Source organism: Mus musculus, chromosome 6 (assembly GCF_000001635.26).
Source record: "Mus musculus strain C57BL/6J chromosome 6, GRCm38.p6 C57BL/6J".
Classification (NCBI taxonomy): Eukaryota; Metazoa; Chordata; class Mammalia; order Rodentia; family Muridae; genus Mus; species Mus musculus.
The window spans coordinates 27262335-27281502 of record NC_000072.6 but is presented as its reverse complement, the minus strand read 5'-3'; the positions used below and the strand labels follow the sequence as shown (position 1 = coordinate 27281502).

The following is a 19168-nucleotide window of genomic DNA, read 5'->3' as shown; positions in this document are numbered from 1 at the left end:
TGAAAACAACTTAGATATGGCAATGGGTGAATATATAAAGAAAGTATAGTACATTCACACAATAGAATATCACTCCACTGCTAAAAAAATAAAAACCACAATGAAATGGAAGGTAAAATTAAAAAAAAAATAAATGAAGACAATGAGAATTACTGCCTGAATGACAGTTTGGGCTATAGTTAACACAAAAGAATTTGAAAATAAGTAAAGAATAACTATTACTTTGGTATACACACCTTTATTTTAGAATAGGCAGTATCTTGGTAACTATGACTACTAATCTGGTGCTGGAATTGTTGATTATGACTAAATAATGAGTTATCCAGATATGCATATATATGCAATTCATTATAATATTTATTATAATATATGTATGCATGTGTAAGTATACATGTATTTTATGTATGTATGTTCAAGTGAGTGCTATCTGTGTGTAAGGGTGACTGTAGCATTCAGAAGAATGCTTCGTAGATGATGGAGATGAACCCATAGGTGTTTTTCAGCTGCCTAACATGGGTACTGGAAACCAAACTCAGGTCCTGTGAAAGAGCGGTACATGTTCTTAAGTACTAAGCAATCTCTCCAGGCCCAGAAGATTCCTTTTAGAAATGAGTTGTGGATCCCACTACAGACTTCCTTGTCATATGCTTAAAATTTCAGAACTTTTCATAATAATTTTAAGGAATTGTGAAATTAGAAAGCAAAGTAATTTCCCGACTTTGCATAACACTACATTTTTCTGTAACAAAAGCCTGTTATTTCAGAACAGAGAGGGGGGTTAAATGCAAGTTAGTATGTGCAAAAGTTTCCAGCACTACCTAGTCACCATTCTATTTCTTCTTATGTTTCTATGATATACTGATTAATAAAAATGCAGCAGTGGCTGTTCCTTTAGCCTACGAGTGCAGTAAGGCACACCTAAGGAAGTTTAGCATTGCTCTGGTTTTCAAAGGTGTATACACATGTACTCTGTCAAAAAAGTTCCCATGTTAGTTCATCTGCATATTTTTAATCCATTTTGATCTATGATAATTCTAAAATAATGAGTCGTGAAAATTATCTATCATCCATAGTCATCCCTTTTAGTTGCTTAATTTATATTTTCCTTTCTGATTTTTTTCTCTCATGATGTTCCTTCATTATGTAGTCCCTTCCCTTTATCCCTCTAGTTCCCCCCACTCCCCCACATACTTCCTTTCCCCTCTGGATTTGCTCCCCCACTTTCTGTTTCTCATTATAAAGCAGTCTTCTTAGTAATAATAAGGTAAAATTGAGATATAATAAAATAATAGATAAAAGCATGAAACAGAAACTAACATATTAGAATTGGAGAAAACAAACAGAATGAAAAGAGTTTTAAAAACACACACAAGAAACAGCTATCAATGCAGAAACTTACTCCTTTCCACATTCAAATACTCAAGATAATAGTCACAGACCACATTAAGCTCAAGAAGAAGGAAGACCAAACTGTGGATGCTTCAGTCCTTAGAAGGGAAACAAAATACTCACAGGAGCAAATATGGAGATAAAGTATAGAGCAGAGACTGGAGGAAAGGCCATCCAGAGACAGTCCCACCTGGGGATCCACCCCATATACAGTTACCAAACCCAGACACTATTGTGGATGCCAAGAAATGCATGCTGACAGGAACCTGAGAGGCTCTGCCAGTGCCTGAAAAATACAGAGGCAAATGTTAGCAGTCAACCATTAGACTGAGCATGGGGTGCCCCATAGTGGAGTTAGAGAAAGGACTGAAAGAGTTGAAGGAGTTTGCAACCCCATAGGAAGAACAACAATATCAACCAACCACACCCCGCAGAGGTCCCAGGTACTAAACCATCAGCCAAGGAGTACACATGGCTCCTGCTGCATTTGTAGCAGATGATGGCTTTGTCAGGCAACAGTGGGAGGAGGGGTCCATGGTCCTATGAAGACTCGATAGATGCCCCAGTGTAGGGGAGTCAAGGGCAGGGAGGTGGGAGTGGGTGGGTGAGTGGAAGAACACCCTCATAGAAGCAGGGAGAGGGAGAATGGGTTAGGAGGTTTTGGGGAGGGTGGCAAACCAGGAAAGGGAATAACATTTGAAATGTAAATAAAGGAAATATTCAATAATAAAAGAAAGAAATAGCTAAACTGGAAGTCATAATAGTATGTAAAAGACCTGTGGCATAAAAACAGAAAATATCAAAAAACATATAAATAAATATGCATATTAATATAAATATGAATAAATACAAACATAAATAAAATAGGCTAGGAAAATAAGGTAAGACTACACCATACTGTTCAAACACAAAATGTCAGTAAAATGATTTCCAATGACATTCATCTGGACTCATAGATCACTACTTGCTCAGTCATCATCAGAAAGGCTTCCTTCTGCAGCAAATGGGAACAAACATAGTGAACCCTTCCTGACATTATACAGAAAGTTAGAGATCTTGGAACCTTCAGCCCCAAACCGGATGTCTTCATCAAATCTCTCCCAGGCAACTGATGAAGAGGATATGGAAGATGTGTAAAAGACACAAGTGATCGAGGACACCAAGGAAACAAGGCCCTCTAAATGAACATGATCAATGCATATATGAATGCACAGAGACTGTAGCAGCATGCCCAGGTCCACACAGGTTTGTACCAGGTGGGATGCTAGAGCTGAAAGGAGAAGTGGGCACATGCCGCATCCTTAACCCAGAAACAATCTCCAATTGATAACAACTTGCAAATAAAAATTTGCTCTCTTCCATCCCGTGGCCTCTTTATTTTAAATTGTTTATATTTTACTTGTATGTGTATTTTTTTTTTTCTGAGACAGGGTTTCTCTGTATAGCCCTGGCTGTCCTGGAACACACTTTGTAGACCAGGCTTGCCTCGAACTCAGAAATGTGCCTGCCTCTGCCTCCCAAGTGCTGGGATTAAAGGCGTGCGCTACCACTGCCTGGCTTGTATGTTTATATTTTCAGGGCTGGTTATTCCATATTGTGTAACCCATGCGTGTACTCTCTGTGGGATGACTAGTTCTGCCTTCAGCATTCAGGATTTGTTAGCTGTCTGTAGTTTTCTGTCTGTGACTAAGGTCTGGTGAGATTCACCCATCCAGTTTAGCATGTCTGGTGTTGTTACCGTTCTTGCCTGAGCCTCTTCCTTTTTGCTGGGTACACATTTAATAATTATTTCCTACACTTCCAGACATTTCTGACAATATGGAATAGTGCAGAAAGCTCAGCGACCATTTTACTAGTCCATTTTCTAACTCACAGCATGTTTTCTTCATCACAATTCCAAATAATTAACAGCAAATCTATCAGAAACAGAATAAATATTCCTTTCTGTTTTCTTAGATCTAGAAGCACAAAATGTAAAACGTATTATATGATTCAGAACATGAAAATGGAAGTGAACCAATATAAAGGCATTGTGCCTCACTTTGTATATACACACACACACAAACACACACACACACAAACACACACACACTCAGAAACACACACACACTCAGAAACACACACACACTCAGAAACACAGTGATATATAGAGAGACATATTCAGAGGAAAACATACAGGGGTATACACATAAACACATGATCTCTTTGTACACACACACACACACACACACACACACACACACACACACACACATGCTCCCATGCTCATGTGCAAACACACAAATAGAAAGAGGGGTGGGGGACACAATAGTGTTTTTCCCAAACTAAAATTTATTCTCCAAAAATATTCTCTATGCCTATTCTTTTATAGCTTTTAATTAGTGGTGAGACTACAGAGAATAAATTTGCTTAATTTTCATTCATTTTGTAAAAAAAAAAAAATTAATGTATAGCTGGAATCAAATTCACTTCTTTCCAGTATGCCATGATAATAATCAAGTGTGACCAGTGAAGATAAATTCAAGAGTGACCTAGTTTGAACATGTACTTAGTATTATTAAATTAAATAAAAGTTATTAAAGCCATGTATAATTAGCACTTACTTGGACTGGGTTTATTTCAGTGATACATTCAGCATGATTTTGTTCTCTGTAATCTGGATAGGTCGATTACCAGTCTTAAGAATGACAGAGAGATAAGTCTGATTATCAATTATATACAAAAAATGGCTTTATGGTTTCTAGAAATACTCAATGTACACAACTTTAATAAATTATTTAAGTGTTTTCATTCTGAATTAAATTAATGCACTGAAATACATGTGTCAGTTTTTAAATGCAATTATTCTAGTATTAATCTTTTTTTAAATAATAACATATTCATTTTATCAGTTCCAATTCTCTAGAGAACCGTGACTAGTATTACTCTTAAAGGAGGTAACAATTTTGAACATTTTTCAAACACTAGTTGAATGTTTGAATTTTGCAGTTATTTGTAATTAATCTGCTTTTTTTCTGGAAGTGTCAGAATGAGTGTAAATTCGACACAATATTCTGTTGTTCATATCTTCTTAATAGGCTTACAGCAATGACGATTGTTTTATAGTAAGTTGATAGCAGATGAGTTAAATATGAATTTTATTAATTGGGATTTTATTTTCATGTATCCCTCAGTTAAAACTTTAAAAAACCCACAAATAACTATTGGCTGTGTCAATATTTGGTGCAGAATGGTATATACTTGAGATTTTTGACATGTTAATCTAAAGTCTGAGAGTACTGTTAATTTTTAAATGGAAGATAAACATTGCCAAGGTACTGGTTATGGGATTTCTGAAGTGAATACAATCATTCATTTAGCCTGGTAGACTTTTTTCATGCCTATTTTGTGGAATATTGGTGGGTTTTTAATGATGTGTATGAAAATTAAATTTGTAAAGGCAACATGTAAATAATGTTTCACTAAAGTTTGCTAATGATTAGAAGTTAGTCGTGATCTCTATTCTTTTATAGCTTTTAGTGGTGAGATTAAGGAGCATAAATTTGCTTAATTTTTATTCATTTTGTAAAAATAGAATGTAATTTAAAGTGTTTTTTTTTTTTTTTAAATATTCCCTTTTCTGCCATAGACTGGACTAGGAACTTTTGAGGATTAGCACTTTTGCTCAATATCTCATTTGATTTCTAATGCATGGTTTAAAATACTAAGTAATGTATTTAAAAACTGCAATATCGGGGCTCCATCCCATAATCAGCCTCCAAACGCTGACACCATTGCATACACTAGCAAGATTTTGCTGAAAGGACCCTGATATAGCTGCCTCTTGTGAGACAATGCCGGGGCCTAGCAAACACAGAAGTGGATGCTCACAGTCAGCTATTGGATGGATCACAGGGCCCCCAATGGAGGAGCTAGAGGAAGTACCCAAGGAGCTAAAGGGATCTGCAACCCTATAGGTGGAACAACAATGTGAACCAACCAGCAGCCCCAGAGCTCATTTCTCTAGCTGCATATGTAGCCGAAGATGGCCTAGTCAGCCATCTTTGGTAAGAGAGGCCCACTGGTCTTGCAAACTTTATATGCCACAGTACAGGGGAACACCAGGACCAAAAAGTGGGAGTGGGTGGGTAGGGGAGGGGCAGGGGGAGGGTATGGGGGACTTTTGGGATAGCATTGGAAATGTAAATGAAGAAGATACCTAATTAAAAAAAATACACGAAGCACTGCAAAAAATAAAAAAGACTGAGGAGCATGTGTAGAATCATAAAATTATATTTATAAATAAAAATAATGAATACATACCCTGCAAAAAAAAACCCTACAATATCATCACACAGCTGTAGCAGAATTTGAATTTTGAAATTATATCAACAAAATGGTTATTATATTATAATAACTTGTCTTAATTTTTCTTAACAGCTTCTTCTACCAAGACAACATACATCAGCTACAGTAATCATTCAATCTGAACAGGGAGATGGCACCATCTGAAGGAAGGTGCTGTATATTCTTAAATACTGAACATGAGACTGCCAAAACGTACTCTGGGAGATCTCCATAGACTACAATCAATCAGATCAATAGTCTCGTAAGGAACAAAAATTAGCCATGAGCCAAAAGTATCAATATTGAGGAGCAAAGAAGCCCATTTTTATACAATACAACCAATGAGTGTCAAGCTAAAGTATTGCTTACTTGTGAGCAGTTAAAAAAAAAATCTCAAACGGAAAACTAATGTTAGCTTGTGGAAAAAAAAATGCTGTTGAAATAAACCATGTCTGATGTTATTCTTGTAAGTATTTTTCTGTGATTGTGAGAACTCCTGTTCCTGTCCCACACTGTTCAACTTGTATAAGCCTCTGAGTCTGTTTCTTGTAATGGCTGACTGGATTGAAGCCCTGGGTTGTGCTACAAAATAAATGCAATGATTGACGCATGCAATTTTTATACAAATAATTTATTTCTAATAATAAAGGAATGTTTTGCAAATGTTGAGCGTTGTTTCGTTCCAGTTTTAAACCAGGGACAGCCCCTCTTTCCAGCTGACACTCCGCTGTTGCTACACCCTTGTCTGGCACCTGTTGATACTACCTCCTTCAGGAACATGGGTTTGGATTGTTTGTGTTTACGAGAAGACTTTTATTGGTCTATAAAAAGGTATCACTTGTATAAGATTTTTGTAAATATTTTTGATTCATGTAATAGAGTTTCATAGCAACTACTCCTATGAAGAATCAAGTTGTAGCTTGGTATAAGTTTCCTCGAGTTATAATTGACCATTAAGCTTTACTTTGGAAAATATATTATGAAAATTGTCATGGAAAAAATATATCACCATGTGACCAAATTGCTCCATATGAATTCTAATTCATTTGCATACCAAAGTATTCCCTGCTATGTGATACTAACCTTTTCTCACCTGGGCTTAGAAGTCACAAAATCAGCAGAGTAATGGGCCTTACCAAGGTCATTCTTCAAAACTCTGAATTAGCATATTTATTCCCTTGGCATCATTAAGGAAACCACAGTTCAGATAACATGTCAATGAGTTCTTATTTTCCAAATGAAAACATCCGTTGCTTCATAAAGCAGTATCATTAAGGAGAGAGAAAACAGGAAGCCTCTATGATGCTAATAAACCATGCTAGGGCAGATAAAAAGAATCTGTTAACAGCTTTCAAATCTCTGATCATTTTTTTTTGTCCTGAGTTTCTCTATTACCTGCAATCCCAGACATCTATCAAATCAATGGGTCTCTACAACCGTTTTGTTAGTAAATGTTCTCTATGCTGAGTTAGCTTAGATGGCTCATTGCTTTCCTTATAGATATAAAGAGCCATTCCTGTAGCTTCAACCAAGATATTAACTTTATTTAATTGATAAGGTTCATGTAGCATCATGAAAACTCTTCTTGTACATAGAGTCTTTTTCTGTACCCCCTAGAAGACAGATGGCAATGGACAGAAGGAAATGCTTATCTTCTGGCTCTATGTTGAGTTTCTCCAAATAGTATTTGTTCTTTGCAGATAACATTTTAACAAAAATAAAAGTATCATTCTTCAATATCTGAACTAGGGAAAACAAAACTTTATAATCTATATCCAGCTCTGGGTTTGTTTTCTAGATAAGACCTGAACTGAGACAAATAAATCTAACATTGTATGTTTATATTATTGTACCATGTGGCTCAAGACTGTTAGAGATGTCAAAATGTTTTCATTTTAAATTGGCCAGTCTTTTCATACTGAAGACTTGGATCATTCATTACAGGATTTTATTTGGTTTTAACAAATATACATGTTTAATTCTTGTATTTCATATTTTATTCACAGGGAAATAATCAAGAACGTTTCGTGTATTAGTTGACACTAATTAGGGAGGGTTTCTGTGACAGGGTGACAGAAAGCAAACTTGGCTCTCAGGGCAACTGAAAGGATTTATCATTATCGCTTTAATATTTTAGAAAATACGAAACATGACTCACACCATTTAAAACTGCTATTATTATAAATTTACTAATGAATTCTTTTACCTAAGTTTATTTTAATAAATAGCTGATACATAGTTGGTTTTATATGAAGTCTGATTTAACTCATAGTAGAGTGCTTAATAGGTCTAATGCATTTGTGTAGCCTATATTCTTCTCTAACACTGCTCCATTAGAAAAGTGTCTCCTGTAAAACTTGTCGTCCTCCCTAGCAGGGGTCAAAACCTTTCAGCACCTACTTACAGTAGAAATTTGAGAATTCTACCCTCCACTATGGTAATTTTTTCTTAAAGATTTTTCTGGGAGCACAGAGGGAGTTATAGGTTGGGACAGTGGCAGCATCTTTGAGCAGGATTTAGCATGTGTTTGGTAGTGGTCCATAAGACCTGTGATTTAAAATGAACTGCCTGTGTCCCATAGATAAGCAAATGCAAAGTTGCACACACACACACAAAAATACAGTATTATATTCTTTCGAATTGACCTTGTGTTTTATTCTGGACAAGAAATGTCACATCTAATCTCAGCATGCCAGAGGGAATGCTAAAAATGTAGCTTCAAGTAATATTCAGCAAATGTCACTTGTAGACAATGAGAGATGTATTAGTGTGACCTTGGGCCAAGTCTGACCTGAGTTTAAGAAAAATTAGCTTATGATAGGGAATACTAGAGGCTTAAATCAATGATAGTATGCCACAAACTAATTCTATTTTTAAAGTAATTTAAACACGAGGATAACCATTAAGATATGAACAGCCATTGAAAGGCTAATTTAATTTATTATGTTGTTTTAATCTTTACAAAAATTAACATTTCAACTTAACAATATTTTACCTTTTATGTTTCAGTTACATAATTCCTAACCAGAAACATTTTTTTTTGTTTTTTCTGCCTTTAACTCAGTATTCTACGTATTTACCTCTATTTTTGATACCAGAAAGAATAATTTTCTAATATATACTATGCAGCATATATGTTTTGTTCAGACTGTGGGTAGAAGTGATATCTTAAACTTTTTATGCACTCATTACTTTTCCCATTTAATTTATTGAATTGTAATTGATATTATTTAATAGCATTTTCTTCCATTTTCCAGAGTGAGATACCAAAGGTAACAGTGAGGTTGCTAGGGAGGATAAAGGAAAGTAATTCAGATCACATCATACTTTAATCCTGAGAAAATATTATCTGAAGTGCTTCTTTTTGCCTCTATGGTTGTCATTTAATGACGATAAAAGTAATGAAATAAAAACAGACCTCAGTCAGAAGAAAGATAACTTAAAGAGAGACTTACATTCAATAATCTTCAGAAAGGTATCATATACTGAGATAAAGAGAAAACACAGGTTACAATTTGATTTTAAACTATATCCAGTGCTGTATTATTATATTGTTTTCTTCAGCATAATCTTCAGTAGTGGCAAACGTCATTATCACATTGTTTTCTTTTCATTTAAGACTCTAAATTTTCATAAAATTTCTCCATTTTAAACTCTCTATTATTAATATAAAGTTTCACAATATATTTGACTTACATTTCTTCTTTACAAGGAATAAAGATGAGCAAAAATAACATTTGCCAACTTAATATGATTTTTGTGTTTGCCTATTGCTAAGTGGTTTGAAAAAAAAAGCTGACTTTATGTGAGCACCCTACTCGCCAGCAAAGCAGATGCCACAACAGGATCCTTCTGCAACACATTTTTGGGGAGAGCATTAATTAAGTAGGTGAAAAGACCCCGAGCCCAGAACTGGTGCTGCTTATATAGGCCTAGGAGAGGCATGTCTCACACCCAGATTGGTTATGCATTCTACCTCATTTGCATGTTCCTCATCTGATTGGTTATTCTCTCTCAGTACCTCACTGAGCCACATTATCATACCTCATTTGCATGTCTCTCATCTGATTGGTGATTCTCTCTCAGTACCTTACTGAGCCTCATTATCATGCCTGGGCCAGGCAGTGACTTGGTGAAAAACTTTACTGAATTGGTTGTTTACCCAGACCTATGCATGGTGGCCAGCGGTAGCCAGCGCCACCTTGTAATGGCATATGTGGCTTTCCACAACTTTATTGATATAATTTGTCATTCTTTAAAATATTATTTCATTTGTTTTTGAGATTATAACTGGATTATTTTTCCTCCCATTTCTTTCTTCCAAAAATACCCACATATCCCTTCTTACTCTCTTTAAAATTCATGACTTCTTTTTTATACCTTAATTCTTGTTACATGCATATGAAAACATATATGTTTATGTACATTCCTACATATATATTTAATATCACCGTAATGTTTACAGTTGTGAAGTAAGTGCATGTAATTACTCATGGATCAAACCCTATTAGGTAAATTTAATAAATCTTGAAATGGTTTTGAAAGCCAGTGGAACATATTACATTGTATTTTAAAAACTTACAACAAAAGGTAAATGAACAAGTCAAACATTTTATTTACTTCATTACCTTGTAAAGGAATTGAAGAGTTGTCAAAACTAGTGTAAAAGTATTTGAGACAACACTAGTGGGTGTTTATCTTATGAAATTACTGCTAAGATGAGTGAGAGAGCCTTAGATCTGGTATCTGATAGGCCATAGTCACTGAGATCATTTAGTCCATTGGACAGATGAGTTTGGATTTGTACTTGGATGAAATTTCCTAGTAAAACCCTCTCTCTGATGAAGCAGCTGTGTTGGAAGAAGTTCCAGCACAGGCCAGCACCAGAGGAATGCCTTCTTAAATTCTCCTCGTTCCTAGGCATTAGCTCTGTCTCTGATAAGCATGGCTCTTTATTGTTTTCCTTCTAACCAAGTGATATAACTGTTTTAACTATTCATTCTCCACTCTCTATCCATCTCAGAGTCAGGAATGCACGGCATGTGAGGAGAATAAATGAATGAATGAATGAATGAATCAATCAATCAATCAATATTTGCCTGTGTTTTCCACAGATCATCTGTGAAAACGCATCCTTTGTTCCCTAGAAAGTCTTCTTTCAGGCAGACATTTCCTTGCTGTATTTATGGTATATTACTCTGAGGAAGGAAATCAGTTTTTTAAGAAGTGCTTCTGAAGATAACAAACATGAGATAATTATCTATAGGTTGATGAGTTCTTCTTTTTATCATTAACAATTAACAAACTTTCCAAGCTAAACCTTTTTCAGGTCTTACTACTGATACCTTGTAGTGAGAAGAAACCAAATGCTTACAGACATCCACTGGACAGAGCACAGGGTCCTCAATGAAGGAACTAGAGAAAGGAACCAAAGATCTGAAGGGGTTTGTAGCCCCATAGGAGAAACAACAATATGAGCTAACCAGTATCTCCAGAGCTCCCTGGGACTAAAACAACAACCAAAGAAAACACTTGGTGGGACTCATGGCTCTAGCTGCATATGTAGCAGAGGCTGGTCTAATCAATCATCCATGGGAAGACAGGCCCTTGGTTCTGTGAAGGTTCTATGCCCCAGTATAGTGGACTGCCAAGAGAGGAAGCAGGAGTGGGTGGGTTGGTGAGCAGGGAAAGAGGGGAAGGGATAGGGGGTTTTGGAGGGGAAACTAGGAAACGAGATAACATTTGAAATATAAATAAAGAAAATATCTAATAAAAGAAAAAAAGAAAAAAATGAGTGAAGAATAGAAGCCAAGTTTGTAATCCACCTTTCTTCTTTACTTTGGCTATGCAGAACAGGGTGATAATGGTGGATAGAAAAGCCTGAATCTCCATTTTCCTTTATTTAAATTTATATTTATTTATTTACATCCGAAATGATGTCTCCTCTCTTCCCCCTTCCCTGACACCCTCTCTTCTTCCCCCATTTGCCTTCTCCTTTGGATGGGTAAGGATCTCCTGGGTATCCTCTCACCCTGGTGCATCTTCTTCCACTGAGGCCAGACAATGGAGCCCTGTTGGGGAATAGATAACATAGTCAGGCTACAGCTTTAGGGAGCGCCTCCACTCCACTTGTTGAATGGCCTACATGGAGACTGAGCTGCTGCTCATATGCTATATATGTGTTGGGGTCCTTCTTCCAGCCAGTGTATGTTCTTTGGTTGGTGGCTCAGTCTCTGATAGCTCCCAGTGGTTCAGGATAGTTGACTCTATTGGTCCTCCTGTAGGGTTCCCATGCCCTCAAGGGCCTTCAAATCTCCCCCCCCCCCCCAGCTCTTTCATTACAGTCCCTGACCTCTGTACAATATTTGGCTTTGAGTTTCTGCATCTATTTCAGTCAACTGCTGGGCAGAACCTCTTAGAGGACAGTTATACTAGGCTCCTATCTGCAAGTATAAGAAACTATCATTAATAGTGTCAGGGTTTGCTATTTGTTCATGGGATGGATTTCTAGCTGGCTCCGTAATTGTTTGGCCAGTCCTTCAGTCTCTGATCCATCTTTGTTCCCTCATTTATTTGAGACAGGACCAATTTTGGGTCGAAAGTTTTGTGGGTGAGTTGGTGTGCTTATTCTTCCACTGGGGGTTTTGCCTGGATACAGGTGAAGGCCTCCTCGCATTCCATGAGCCACTTTTAGTCCCTAGGCAAAGGTCACCCACATTGATTCTTGGGAGCCACCCCCATCTCATGTCTCTGGAACTTCTTAGGGATTCCCTGAACCCCCATCCATCCTGAGAAGCTGCAGGTTTCCATTCATTCTCCTGTCTCTTCGGATATCGCTCTTGTCTCTTAACACTTGATTCTACCTACCACATTCCTTTCCAGATCCTTCTCCTACCTGCTTTTCTTCCTGCCTTCCCTTACTATCTTTCTCTCCCTTCTAAGTGTGATTCAAGTATATTCATTTGGGCCTTCTTGTTTACTTTCTTTGGGTCTGTGAGGTATATCCTGGGTATTCTTTGCTTTATGGCTAATATCCACTGATCAATGAGTACATTCCATGCATGTCCTTTTGGGTCTAGGTTACTTCACTCAGGATATTTTCTAGTTATATCCCTTCCCTGAGCATTCATAATTTCATTATTTTAATAGCTGAATAGTATTCCATTGTGTAAATGAATTACCTTTTCTGTATCCATTCTTCAGTTGAAGGATATCTGGGTTATTTCTAGTTTCTGCTATTATAAATAAAACTGCTATGAACATAGTGTAGCATATGTTCTTGTAATATGGTTGATCATCGTTTGGATATATGCCCAGGAGTGATATAGCTGGGTCTTGAGGAAGAACTCATCCAAATTTTCAGAGAAACTGCCAGATTGATTTCCTGAGTGGATATACAAATTTCCAATGCCCCCCAGCAATGGAAGGCTGTTCTTTCTCCACATCCTTGCCAGCATCTGCTGTCAACTGAGTTTTTGAACTTAGCGATTCTGATTGGTATAAGGTAGAATCTCAGGGTTGTTTAGATTTGCATTTCCCTGATGACTAAGGATGTTGAACATTTCTGTAAGTGCTTCTTAGCAATTCCAGATTCCTCTGTTGAGAAATTTATAGACTTTGAAAGAGCAGTTCTCAACTTCATATGGAAAAAAGCCTCAGATAGCCAAAACAATCCTGAACAATAAAACTCACTTCTGGAGGAATCACCATTCCTGACTTTAAGCTGTACTATAGCACAACAGTGGTTAAAAACTGTGTGGTATTGGTATAGAAGCAGACAAGATAATCAATGGAATAGAACGGAAGACTCAGAAATAATTCCACATACATATGGACACTTGAATTTTTACAAAAAAAAAAAAAAAAGCCAAAACCATACAATGGAAAACAGAAAGCATCTTCAATAAATAGTGCTGGTCTAACTGGAGGTATGCATGTAGAAGTATGCAAAAAGATTCATATTTATCACCCTGGACAAAACTGAAGTTCAAGTAGATCAAGGGCTTAACCAGATATGCTAAATATCATAGAAGAGAAAGTAGGAAAAAGCCTTTGAATATATTGGTACAAAATACAATTTCCTGAACAGAACACCAATGGCTCAGGCTCGAAGTTCAACAATTGATAAATAGGACCTCATGAAAATAAAAAGCTTCCGTAAGGCAAAGGATACTGTTAACAGAACAAAACAGCAGTCTAACAATTGTGAAAGGATCTTCACTAATCCTACATCTGGCTGACAGCTAATATTCAAAATATAAAAAGAACTCAAGAAGTTAAACTCCAGCAAACTAAATAATCCAATTGAAAAGTGGTGTCCAGAGCTAAGCAGAGAAATCTGAAGCACCATTTTAATGGAATTTTTTATGAATGGAGGGCTAGTATCTCTAGAGTTCAGTAATTGCATTGTGGATCTTTACTAAACTCTTGGGAGAAAGAAGGGGAGGCAACAAGAACATACATAATTATGAAGCAGATGAAATATGGCTTATTGATTTTTGTTTTACCCATCTCCTTTTTTATGTTCTCCAATTTTCTTGTTGCTAATATCCCCCTAGTAGCTAATGTCCTCAGTGTATACTCTGGATTCTCAGAGATCGATATTTTCCCCACCTTCATCTTCTAACTCATTAGTAGTTTCCTGGGGGCCAACAATTCAATGTCAAATGACTATTTCATACTAAGCATTTCTTTAGTAGCATTCACTAAACTGTAAGGAGGCATTCTAGATGTTCCTAGAAAAATAATTGAAGCTAGATTTTAAATAATATACTTGATTAAAATAATCCTTTCATTTATTTTACTCACATACAATGTTGCAGACAGTGTATAGATGCTGAAAATATAGCAATGGATCAAAAATCTATCTGTGACCTTATGACCATTATATTTTTACAGAAGAGAAGAGAAAATATGAGGTTTGGACAGGAATAAATACTGACAAAAATAAAGGGAAATAGATAAGAATTAAGCTAAGAAATATCATTGTGAAGTAGAGAATTGGATTGGCATTTTAATTTGTATGAACAAGAAGAGAGATATTTCCATTTGGTTCATAACCTCTTAGTTTCACTGTATCACTGTTTAGTCTCTGTTTCAATGACCTGTCCATTGGTGAGAGTAGGGTGTTAAAATCTCCCACTATTTTTGAGTGGGTTCAATGTGAGTTTTGAGTTTGATATGCAGTGTCATGGTGAAGAAAAATTCAAGGAAGACCAGCAAAGAGATATGTCCTCAGGCAGAAGACCATCCAGACTGACTATTTAAAGGCCTGAGAATTGATTATGTAAATGTAGGATTTTGTATGTTACTGAAAAACCTTTAAATTTTGCCTCTGTAGGTGGAAAACCAGCAGAGGGTTTTTAACAAAGAGATGACATGACTCTTAATTTTAAGTGAGCCCTGCTGACTTCTGTGATATTGAGGTATAACCTGCAAGAATACAGTGACCGAAATACAAGTGTCTGTCAGAGGACTCTGAGGAGGTAGGTTAGACATGATGATCACTTACTGGGAAAGGCAGTGTTAGTAACATAACATGGTTTAGATGGGATGCATTTGACGGGGGTCCTACTGACTTGCTAAAGAATTAGAATTCTTTGAGTGAAAAGGCTGATTTCTAGGCTTTTCATAAATCAGTGAAGAGATTGCCTTGCAAATGATGAAGATGGGTTAGACCATGAGGATCATGAGCTCAAGGCAAAAGAGTTACTACTCCAGTGTGAATACCCATGGCCTCTTCTCTTTCAGGCTTCTCAATTTCCATTTTAAAGATGTATGAATTATTAACTTGAATAACTCCAGAAACCCTAGGCCCAACTTTGGTACATGAAAGACTATGAAAACAACCATTTGTTCCTCTGAATCCTGTATCAATTGTTTTGTGGATATTTTTAAATTTCTTTAGTTGTTTCAGTTACTGATATTTTGTTTTGCTCTCTTCCCTAACTTGTCTGAGAATCTTTGGGTTGACTTTGATGGCTACATTTCTGTTTTCTCTTTATCATTTCAATAACTAATCTTCAATACATTTGTTTTCCTGAGAAAGAATTAATGGAGAGAATGCTGCCTCGTCTCACAGATGTCCAGAGCCTGCAGGAATGTATTGCTTTAGTTGCTATATTATCTTCTGTGTACAGTACCTTGTCTCTCAAGGCTTTGCCTTGCACCATTGTAATTATTGTTATTATTATTATTATTTTAATTTTTCATACTTACAATAGGAGTAATATGAAAAATTATATGTCCTCCCATTAATTTGTATGTTGTGGGGCCACAGTGGAAGAATGGAGTCACGTGAGGGCAGTTCTGAGTGCTTGAAAGAAAACTCCAAGAAAATAAGACTTGTGACCTCAGTGTTTTTAAAACATAAAATTGTTATTGAAATATGTTTTTATGCTTCTCCCAACTATAGTGTTAAGGAGTAAGCTCACTTCAGCTCTTGTCACTCATATGCCTCTGGAAAAAAACATATTTTTGCCATGTGCAGATTGTTCTTGTAAATATACACTCATGAGAACTGTACTTAGGTGACTGTTGCCCTGCTAATTAAGGTCAAAGTTTACCAGTGCCAGATAGCCTTCTGAACTCTGATGTAATGGAAGACTCCCTTCATTAACAAGGCTTACCCTTATCTGACCACAACTTCCCCACACCTCTACCTTTGGAATGTCAGGTAGCCTTGGTTAAGACTACAAGTTCAACTTCCTTTTAACCTACAAGAACTCATTCAGCTGACACATGAGATTCCTGAAATGCTTCCCCATGCTAATGAGGCATCTGGGTAGCCTAAGCCTTCAGGCAATGAACTTTGCCCATCCTGGATATTCTGACTCCCACCTTGTCCCCCAAATTATATGAGCCTTGAATCACTGCAAGTGAGGCTGATCTGCTTCCCTGTAGCTGGTCTCAGTGTCATTTCCATACATGCTTATGTACTCACAGTGCTTCCAATTCCCATGTCTGTTGCCTCCACTCCCTTTGCCAAGGATCCTAGGGGCAGGGAGGGTTACAGGTGACCTTCCTTAATTCTCAGAGTATAATTATCTGATGTTCTGAGTAAATTTGGCTATTGCATGAGACTAGATGTAGAATTTAACAAGGCACCTAATACTAGAATTTACATCAGTGATTTTAACAATTTAACAACAACAATAATAATTTTAACAATAATAATAATAGGTGAAATTATTAGCCACTGATTCCAGGAAATCTTTACAACATTTCTTATTTTTTAGGAGTTCATTTGGTCTGAGGTACATGTTTTGGATGAATTAAAGTTAGCTGCAAATTTCTATTTGTATTTCATTAGGAGTTTGTGTTTTTATTGAATGTCCCCTAGGTACAGATTTTAGGATTTCATGTACATTGAAAGACCAGAGCACATGTAGGCCATTGTCATTATGGTTCATGTTTTATTTTTTTATACCATATGTAAATCATTCTCAAATAAAAAAAAAAAAGCCCTAAAAACTAAAAAGAAGTTAGGAAACGTGGAAAGACCACTTGAGAGACTTATTTCAGCTTAGTTTCAAGTTACCCTGGTTAAATAATTTTCTATTTTTAAGGTAATTTTATTCAGTTTATTCAAAATGTTTATAAAGGTGATTTTATTACACCCCTGAGATGGCAAGCTATGATTGTTTCATTCATGCACAAGTAGATTCTTAGTTAACTAGTGCATAAAATTCTTCATAAGATACAGTGCATTATTATTAAAGTGTCATCCACATTGGAATATTGGCCCTAACAACTATTAAAACTCAGTGTCGACTCACATACCAGTATTGGGCCAAGAATAGAACTTGGAGATCCAGAAGCCTGGGTTAACACCCCTCTGCTAGAGCAAGCTGTGATCAGTAATTATCATTTAATGTTAAGCATTATAGCTACCCAGATTATTTACTGAATCTAAAGCCTTCTTACTGTTTTTAATAGAAGCTGTGTGCATTCCCAAAGTCTATCATAATGTAAAATCTTAGCAGAGGTACAATTAAAAGGATTGCTGGTGATCTTTCTAACAAGCCTAAATCTTCTAGGTCAAAGTGAAAAAAGAAAGTGTTTTTTGTTTGTTTGTTTGTTTTTGTGTGTGTTTTGGTTTTTTGTTTTGTTTTGTTTTGTTTTAGATTCATTATAAGAATGCTTTGTTTTTTATGCTTCTTCTTTTTAAATTATTGGATATTTTCTTTATTTACATTTCAAATGTTATCACCTTTCCTGGTTTCCCTCCCTCCTGGAAACACTCTATCACATCCTCCCTCCTCCTGCTTCTATGAGGGTGCTCCTCTACCCACCCACTCCTACCTCCCTGCCCTCTATTCCCCTATACTGGGACATCTATCAAGCCTTCATAGAACCAAGGACCTCTCCTCCCATGATGCATGACAAGACCATCCTCGGCTACATATGCAGCTGGAGCCCCATGTGTACTCCTTTATTGATGGCTTAGTTCCTGGGAGTTCTTGGGGGGAGGGGCGTCTGGTTGGTTGATATTGTTGTTCTTCCTTTGGAGCTGCAAACACCTTCAACTCCTTTAGTCCCTTCTCTAACTCTGCTATGCCCACTCCAGTGAAGTCTGCTTGATAAGCCTAAAGACCTGGAAGCACTCATGAGGCAGCTTTTCAAGGAAACTATGCCTCCTGGAACCTTGGCATTTTCATTGCCTGTATACTCAAACCCTGTCCCCATGTTAATCTGATGTATGGATCTATGTACTTTCTTGTATTATAAGTGCCTTTAAGGATTGATATTTTTGTCATAGCTAAGCCTCCAGCAGTGTCCCAATATCCTAGAAAATCCTTGAAGCTGGTAAGCTTGGAATTCAGTAGGAATTCAGTAAGAATGTTACCTATTTGGTAACATCCAAATTCACTTCTAGTAGAGACAGTGAAACCAATTAAGCATTATAAGAACAAAGCTAGAATAGCTCAGGCTTAGTCTGCATAGTGATTACTTAGGACAATAGCCAAGTCTCACCCAAACAGGGGAATACACAATGGCCCAGTGAATAGGTGGGTTAACCAAGAAAGAGTTAGTAGAAGGAAATTCCCCTGGGACAGGTTGTTTTTTTTTTTTTTTCACTAGGCCCAAAGGAATAGCATAATCAGGTATTTACTAAGAACCCCTGGTGGTGGATTTAACAATAGACTAGCATTACATCAGAGCATTCACCTGGCTCCATTTTAAGTGGTAAATGGAGGCCTGGTCCCCGCCATCTTTTGATGTATACATTCCTTTTGTTTTGTGTCACTGTAACTTGGCAGATGTGTCTGCCTGGCTCTTCTTGTTTTTCTTCTGTATAAAAAAGTCTGGTTTTCATTTGGACATTATATTCAGACCCAGCACACACTCTCTCATGTCTGCATCTGTTGTCACCCCACTCTCACCGATTCTATGCCCATCTGTCCAAGACTTTGATTCCCACGGATTGAGGGGGGCCCACTGAGCCCAGTCC

The 19168-nt window shown here is 36.8% G+C and overlaps 1 protein-coding gene across 7 annotated transcripts in view; it reads left to right on the top strand.

Annotated features, from left to right (window-relative positions):
• Positions 1–6382, top strand: part of Grm8 (glutamate receptor, metabotropic 8) — an 860026-nt gene extending 853644 nt beyond the window's left edge. For all 7 annotated transcript variants that reach the window (NM_001361125.1, XM_030255174.1, NM_008174.3 and 4 more), the window contains one exon: positions 5809–6382. Coding sequence is in view for 2 of the 7 variants with exons in the window: in XM_030255174.1 (XP_030111034.1) it covers positions 5809–5858 (50 nt within the window). In the remaining 5 variants the exon portion in view is untranslated. The remainder of the gene's footprint in view (positions 1–5808) is intronic.
• The last annotated feature ends 12786 nt before the right edge of the window (positions 6383–19168 follow it).